An 8394-nucleotide genomic window follows, 5' to 3' on the forward strand; every position below is an offset into this window, starting at 1 on the left:
CTTATGATTAATTAAGTATTTATTATTTTTTTAGAAAAATAAATTAATATTATTTTTTAAAGCAACTTACGTATAAAAAAATTGCCTCTAATATTGAGCACTGGGCTCCCTCTCATCTTTTGAGCTCAAACTCGAAGAGTCAAAGCAGTAATCACTTGCAGCCAAGCCACTGACGATCAGTTTGCAGCCAACGCCATTGATGATGATCAGTTGAAGCCAAGGCAGCGAATGAGCCGCTGAGAACTCGCCCCCCTCCTCTCCTCCCCCCGCTACCTTCCCAAACAGCAACGGTCGGGACCAGCTGTCACGCCCCCCGCGCGCCCCACCTGCCAGCCAGCCACTGCCCGCTACTGCTACTGCTACTGCTACCCCAGCGAGCGTGGAAATCCCAAAGCCCAGCACGGAATTTGAATTCCTCCTCCCCACTAGTGTGACTGTGTGAGTGGTTGTACTCTGTAGGCACGCAAAAGGCAAGGCTTTCCGTTACCCCCCGAATCCCAGAGACCCACACACCAGTTCATCATCTCCTTCCTCCTCTTGCTTTATTTTGAAACCAACTAACGCTCTTCCTCCCCCTCCTCCTCGGCCCATCCCCCCTCTCTCTCTCCTCTGAGCTGCCACCCCACCACTCCAGAGAGAGAGGCGGCCACCGATCCGTCCCCCGCCTCTCTCCTCCGATCCATCCGCTCCGCGCCATGGGGCTCGACGGGCTGGTCGTCGTCTCCGACCCTTACCTGCAGCGCCGCTTCTCGCAGGCCGACCTCCGCGCCCTCCAGGCCCAGGTACGACGACCCTGTCCATGGCCACGGCTCGATCCGCCGCCCGCCGCCGTGCCGCCGCCGCATTGATCGTGATTCGCGTTTCTGGTTGGTGTTTGTGTGGTGGTGGTGTTACAGTACGCGGCGCTGCGGGACGCGGCGCCGAGCGGGAGGCTGCGGCTGCGGGACCTGCCTGCGGCGCTATCATCCGCCGGCGTCGGGGCCGGGAAAGGAGGGGACGCCGAGAAGGAGAACAGCGCGCCTGCGGCGGCGCAGCTCACGGAGGAGGAGTGGGCGTCCGTGCTCAAGGCCGTCGCACGCGCCGACGAGAGGCCGCACCAGGGCGTCGGCTTCGAGCTCTTCCTCCGCGTCTACGCCGAGATGCAGCTGCGGCTCAAGGGCGCCGCCGCCGGGAAGAAGGCGGGCGGCGGCGGCGGGGGCATCGCGCGCTCCTCCTCCTCGTCGGCCGCGGCGTTCCTCACGGCCGCCACCACCACCCTGCTCCACACCATTAGCGAGTCCGAGAAGGCCTCCTACGTCGGCCACATCAACGCCTACCTCGCCGAGGATCCCTTCCTCAACACCGCGCTCCCCATCGATCCGGCCACCGATCACCTCTTCCACCTCACCAAGGACGGCGTGCTCCTATGGTCCATTTCCTCATCTCATCTCATCGATCGCCTTTTCGACTCCGATCCACTCACATGTGCTCCGATCTGACTTTCTTTCTTTCTCTTTTTCCCCCCTGCTTTTTGATTCAGCAAGCTCATCAACCTGGCCGTGCCGGGGACGATCGACGAGCGCGCCATCAACACCAAGAAGCTGCTCAACCTGTGGGAGAAGAACGAGAACCACACCCTCTGCCTCAATTCTGCCAAGGCCATCGGCTGCACTGTCGTGAACATCGGCACGCAGGACCTCGCCGAGGGAAGGGTAGGACTGCACTGGACTCTGCCTGTTTCTTTAATTCAATTCCTTGTCCTCTTTTGTGTGATCACCACATTAGTACATTAACGTATTTACGACAGTATGAGATTCAGAATAAAGCTGAATGTTTCAGTTTGTTCACTTTTTAGTTGCGGGTACGCACGTGTGTGTGTTCAAGTAGGGGATGTTGGGACACACTAGACTGAAAGTCCATGTGATGGCCAGAACTGTAAAGCATTATGAGTTGGTTCTCCTTGCTTTAATTAGTTTTATATCTGTACCTCTTGGTGGTTGTCACTGGAACACCATGGCACAATTATCTGTAAAAGCTTAAATGGTGGCATATGATTGGTATGGTTATCCATCTGCCCTTCTATTTTGTTTGTGATCAAATACTTGAAATTGTTTCGATAATACCATGAAAAATCCACTAAAGAAAGAATCAACTACATGAATAAATATATGTTGTGTGATAGGTTTCACTTTCTTGAATTTTGTTGTTTGTTCAGAATACTTGTAACTTATGCCATTTTTGTTCTCTTGAATAGATTCGCATATTACTAGTTACATGCTCTAGTAAATACAGATACTTTTGCATCTTCTGCTATACTTGCATTGTTTTTATGTCTGCTCTTGTTCTTGTGTGCATTTCATTGATTACACCTGCTTTCACTCCATTTATATACTCAAGCATTCATATAAGTTGTGCATGGATCTTATGAAAACTCTCTTATGTGCTTGCAGCCTCACCTTATCTTGGGTTTGATATCACAAATAATTAAGGTGTGTTCCTGTTGTTATTTTGTTGCGCACAAGAACTGAAGTTCTGTTATTTCTTCATGTATCTCACTGACTGTGCTAACATAATGACTACCAGATACAACTTTTGGCTGATGTAAACCTGAAGAGCACACCTCAATTGGTAGAATTAGTTGAAGACAGCAAGGTAGTTCATGATTCATATTTATTCTAATACACTGGTGACTGATTTTGTGTCAGATGGGAAAATAACTCAAATTCATATGTCTGTGCTTTTTGCAGGAGATGGAGGAGCTTATGAGCTTATCTCCTGAAAAAATATTACTCAGATGGATGAACTTTCAATTGAAGAAAGGAGGTTTCCAAAGAACAGTAACAAATTTTTCATCAGATATAAAAGTATGCTCACTTGATTTCCAATATGAACCAGTCTTCTTTAGTTGTTGCTAGCTGTGACATCTTTTCTACATGTTAGCATTCACATGCCACGATAGTTTTCCTTGATCATTTAGGATTCTGATGTATAGAATGAATGCATCTAATTTGCCAGAAAATGTAGTTAGTGCAGTAAAAATGTTAATTTATCGAATTACATATTTATGTTATTAAATTTATTTTATAACACTATGGTCAATAATTAATTAATCATACATCATGATGCATTCATTCTCATAGTTCATGTAACATCATGAATACTTTTTTTTTTCCGGTTATCAAATTTTTGGTTGTTAAATTCCACTATAGTCAATTGATGGATAAATATTGGTTTATCTGTTCTTTAGTTCCATCTACATCCCAGTATGAAGAATGCATATCTTATATTTTTGTAACATAAAAATGCAGGATAGTGAGGCATATGCTTGTCTACTGAATGTCTTGGCACCTGAATGCAGTGCTAAACCATCCCCAATGTCAGTTAAAGATCTTCTTCATAGAGCAAGATTAGTTCTTGAGCATGCAGATAGGATGGGCTGCAAAAGATATCTGACCCCAAAAGACATTGTCGACGGTTTACCAAATCTAAATCTTGCTTTTGTGGCTCATATTTTCCAGAAAAGGTATAGATAGTTCTCATAATTTCTTTATTTAATTTAATATTTTTTCAAAGAAATTGAATTTCTGCTTGGTTTTTTTATTATTCCCTCCGTTTCATATTATAAGTCACTTTGACCTTTTCAAAGTAAACTTCTTGAAAGTTTGACCAAGTTTATAGAAAAATATAGCAACATTTATAGCACCAAAATAATTTTATTAAATCTAGCATTGAATATATTTTGATAGTTTCTTTGTTTTATGTTAAAAATATTGCTATATTTTTCTATAAACTTGGTCAAAGCTAAAGAAAAAAAAAGGCAAAGCGACTTATAATATGAAATAAAGGCAGTACATAGGGATAGACATGATGGTATCCATTGTTGTGTAAATACTACAGTTAACATATGATAATTATTTGGAAAAAGATTATCTTCGTGAAGCTACTAGTAATGTTATGTTAGCATCCCATGTTTCCTTCATCTTATCACTCACTAAAGGTGCGCTAGAGTGGTGTTTCCCTCGGAAAACTGTCAATTTGAAACACAAAAATCCCTTTTCAGTTTGCATGATTTGTTCAACCTTGTGTGCTTCCATAAAATATAGGTTTATGATTTTTCTTTTGTGTATTATTCATCAATATGTATTGTTCATAGCATAGCAAAGGAATGCAATCTATGCATGATCATCCTTGTCAGTGTGATGGCGTGAAACAGGTTGAGAAAGGGATTCAACTAGAAATTCTGGAATTGTTTTCTTGGCAACATATCTTCTTTGAACTGACCTACAATGGACTATCAGTATTACTTTTCTGGCAGATATGCTATAGCCAACAATAACATATGTAGTAATAAGTCATTTGGGTCACAAAATGAGATTGACTGTTCTAATGGGCTGTATGATTACCAAAAAATTGTTGTCTTGTACTGAGGTTGAAGCCTGCATGAAAATTGATGTTCTTAGTATCAGGGATTGAAATGTCAGGTTAGCAACCAGAAAAATTTCAGGGGAACAACTACATGAAAGTATTTGACTTTTGCTCCTTTTACTTCAGGAATGGGCTGTCAAAACAAATGAAACAAGTTTCCTTTGTCGACGGACTCTCTGATGATGCTCAAGTTTCGAGGGAAGAGAGGTCATTCCGGTTATGGATTAATAGCCTTGGAATTTCTACATACATCAACAATGTGTTTGAGGATCTTAGAAATGGGTAGGTCTTACATTAAAGTTATCTCCCCCCATCTTAATCGTCACCCAAGCCGATGCTCTATCTGATATTTTGTTCTGGGGATGACAGATGGGTGCTTCTTGAGGTGATTGACAAGATTGCTCCTGGCTCAGTTAATTGGAAAATGGCAAATAGGCCCCCAATAAAATTACCATTCAGGAAAGTGGAAAATTGCAATCAAGTTCTGAAGATTGGGAAAGAACTAAAATTTTCCTTGGTGAATATTGCTGGTAATGATATTGTGCAAGGAAACAAGAAACTGATATTAGGTAAGTGGTATTTTCATCAATTTAATACAATGTGTTTTTAGTCATATTGGCATTGCTGCATTGTCCTGGTAGTCTGCAAATGATAACTTGACCAGATCTGCATAAACATGTAAGAAACAAATTGGACTATGCTTATAAATGTCTGTAAGTACCTGATAATAGCAATCAAGTTTGGTACATAGGACCTCATTATTGTCTGATAATTGTTATCACTTTGACGCCTGATAATTTTATATGACTTACTTGTTGATGCTTTGCTGAACTGTTCATTTTTTGGAGGGCATTTAGATTGCTCCATTAGTGATTCTTGTTAAACTGCTGGTTAACTCAACAATGAGTATGTTCTGTTGCATAGACACTTGTATAATTTGGTAATCATATGGTACTTTATTTCCCCAGCTTTTCTGTGGCAATTGATGAGGTACAATATCCTTCAATTGTTAAAGAATCTGAGATTCCATTCAAATGGTAAAGAGATCACAGATAACGACATACTGATTTGGGCAAACAAAAAAGTAAAGGATTCTGGAAAGCATTCTCGAATGGAGAGTTTCAAGGTTGGTTTACTTTGATATATTTCCTAATTGATAATGTCATATTACTGTTTCTTCCTTGGTTAGTTAGCCGCAAAGTTTTCTTCAATGTCTGCCATTGTATAATTTGTTAATAATGAAATATGCAATCCTGATCTTATTATCAAACTAATATACAATGGTTTCAAGTTTCGACTACATTCTCTACTATTTTTTCTTGCCTTTTAGTTTCAGATTTTAACTGAATGTAATACTTACAGGATAGAAGCCTTTCAAGTGGCATATTTTTCCTCAATTTACTTGGTGCCGTGGAACCTCGGGTTGTGAATTGGAGCCTTGTTACCAAAGGAGAAAAAGGTCATTTCCCTGATGCTATTGCAAATTTCCATCATTCCCTGTGATTCATATTTTCCTCAGTCTTTAATGTGGAAATATAAACTAGTGGGTCTCCTTTTGAATTATTGTTGTCACCCAGTATACCTGTTTTAAATTACTCCTTTGGTGCATACCTGTTTAAATTTACCCCATTGTCATGCTCCATGCATTTTGTTCTTGTATGCGTATTCATTGTTTTACCACCACTGTTATGTACAAATTGCTAGATTGGCTATTATGATCTGCTTCTGGTGCATGCTGGTCAGATCTTGTTTCCTGAAAAATTTACACTTTCTGTACAGATGAAGAAAAGCAAATGAATGCTTCATACATCATTTCTGTGGCTAGGAAGCTTGGTTGCTCCATTTTCTTGCTACCAGAAGATATTCTGGAGGTAAGAAAATTGATTGAAAGCATAACATTTATTCTTTGTACTTTGTTACTATGAAATTTATGCATTTTTGTGAAGAATTGAAGTCCATAAAAGCAACTAGATTGATATGCTCAAGTAGCAGACCTTCTCTTGTGATGTCAATGGAGTAATTAACATGTGCAATACGATTTTGTTTTGATGTGTTTCAGGTGAACCAGAAAATGATGCTAACCTTGACAGCAAGCATAATGTACTGGCATTTGAAGAAGCCAACATCATTTTCATTGGACACCGAAAACGGCAGTTCATGCGAAACAAGCTCCATCTCAACATCAGATGATTCTGCATCCGAGTCATCGTTCGATGATAGTGGAGCTAGATAGATTCGTGAGACCATGAAAGGAAACGATCTGACTGCTTGTTGAAACGTGGGATGCTCGTCATCCCATGAAGGGTTGGCTATGTTCTTGATTCTTTGCTATAATTTGGAGAGCAAATGCATTCAAGATTGGGATGGGAATGGTAAAGAGTTTTGATTGTTTCGTTTTATGGGTTTTTTGTAGTGTGAAATCGATTTGATGAGAGATGTGTAACATCCTGTAAATATTGACACAGGTAGCCGATATCTGTAACATCATATAGTGGCAGTGGATTTTCTGAAATCCACATAGATTGATTTGTTCTTTGGCACTTCTCGCTCCAGGCAGGTTGCAGGCAGAACTAGTTTTTCTTTCTTGTGTAGCAGGCTATCTTGTAGAACTAGGTAGGCTGATAATTTTAGGAACAAAGTGACTAACAGTTTTTATTTTGACAAAAATAAAAAGCAGAAATCTTTTTTTTGCTACAATAATTGCATTTAATCGATAATATAGATAGTTGATGTCTATTAATTAATGATTTGGGTAGGTCTAGATCCTCACTTGACCATGATGACATTGACGAAGTGCATGTTTGAGGAAATGGCTTTTTGTAACATTTGGTTTCTTTTACAGAACAGAAGTGTGCTCCAGGTGCAGGTATGTTTTAGAACTGGGAAGCATAAACTGCCAAGCAAGCAAGCCCACTATACAATGATCAGTAACCACTCCGGCAAAACTGTTTAGAGCAAATCTGAAACCTGTATAGAGCAAAGCAGTTGCCAGTTACTCCCTCCGGGCTGATAATACTTGTCGTTTTAGACAAGGGTGAGGTCAAACTTTAGAATCTTTGATTGTGAATCAAATTTGAAATATTTATCTTTCAAATATAGTGACTACACGTATAGATTAGTCTTAAAAAGTACTTTAATAAAAGCATTTATTTGTTAACATTTTTATACATATTATAATAAAAAATAATGGTCAAAGTTGTTTTTTGAAGACCGTATCCTTGTCTAAAATGACAAGTATTATCAACCCGGAGGAAGAACTAGTCAGGTTGACTCCTTGGGAAGCAGAGCAGTAGAAAACTTTTTTACTCTTATCACTTGGCTTGGAAGCATCATCTCCATTTGCTTGGAGTTCGCTAATCACGTGCAATGATGGCAAAGCAAAGTCATCAAACATAGTCCATCGCTGCCTCGGGGCTCCTCAACTCCTTGTCCTGCGTATCGTCCGACTTGTTTGGCTTGGAAGAACGCATGTGCCAGAGGAGATATACAGAGATATCTGTCATCTTCACGGACATAAAAGTTGCAAAACGGATCGAACATTACACATAATGCCATCCTGTTGTTTCTGTGATTACTATCAGAACATATTTCAATCTGTGCAATATCACAGATTCACAAAGTTGCATTAGATATGTTAGGCTGATGCTGTCGAAAACAACGATTGCCATTTTTGACTTTGACCACTAATTTTTACTACATCCGTCCCAAAAACTTGACCATGCAATTGACAATACCATTGCCCATTAACTTGACCACTAATTACTGAGGCTTGAGTAAATTTCAGATAATTAAATTATCGCTGTCGGTCACTCAAGTAAAATAAATTCTAGGACTTTTGACTCTGCCACTGATCCTGACAGCGATCGAAATGTTGCTTTCTGCAATGTTGTTGGAGCTTGAGGATCGCATAATTAAACAGCCCATCCATTTGGAAGGTGTGATTTGTAACATCACGGGGGAACAGGTTAGGACACGTTAATTAGCTACGTG

At 40.5% G+C, this 8394-nt stretch overlaps 1 protein-coding gene across 1 annotated transcript; it reads left to right on the forward strand.

The window, feature by feature from the left end:
* Window positions 1–584: 584 nt before the first annotated feature.
* LOC4323993 (fimbrin-2) lies at window positions 585–6944 on the forward strand. The gene is made up of 13 exons (XM_015777306.3): window positions 585–782; window positions 897–1408; window positions 1520–1691; window positions 2430–2468; window positions 2563–2631; window positions 2727–2843; window positions 3288–3502; window positions 4531–4686; window positions 4774–4973; window positions 5373–5530; window positions 5767–5863; window positions 6184–6275; window positions 6464–6944. Exons 1-13 carry the CDS (start codon window positions 696–698, stop codon window positions 6635–6637), a joined length of 2088 nt encoding a protein of 695 aa, XP_015632792.1. The 5' UTR covers window positions 585–695; the 3' UTR covers window positions 6638–6944.
* Window positions 6945–8394: the final 1450 nt, after the last annotated feature.

This window comes from Oryza sativa, chromosome 1 (genome assembly GCF_034140825.1).
Source record: "Oryza sativa Japonica Group chromosome 1, ASM3414082v1".
In the NCBI taxonomy this organism is placed as follows: domain Eukaryota; kingdom Viridiplantae; phylum Streptophyta; class Magnoliopsida; order Poales; family Poaceae; genus Oryza; species Oryza sativa.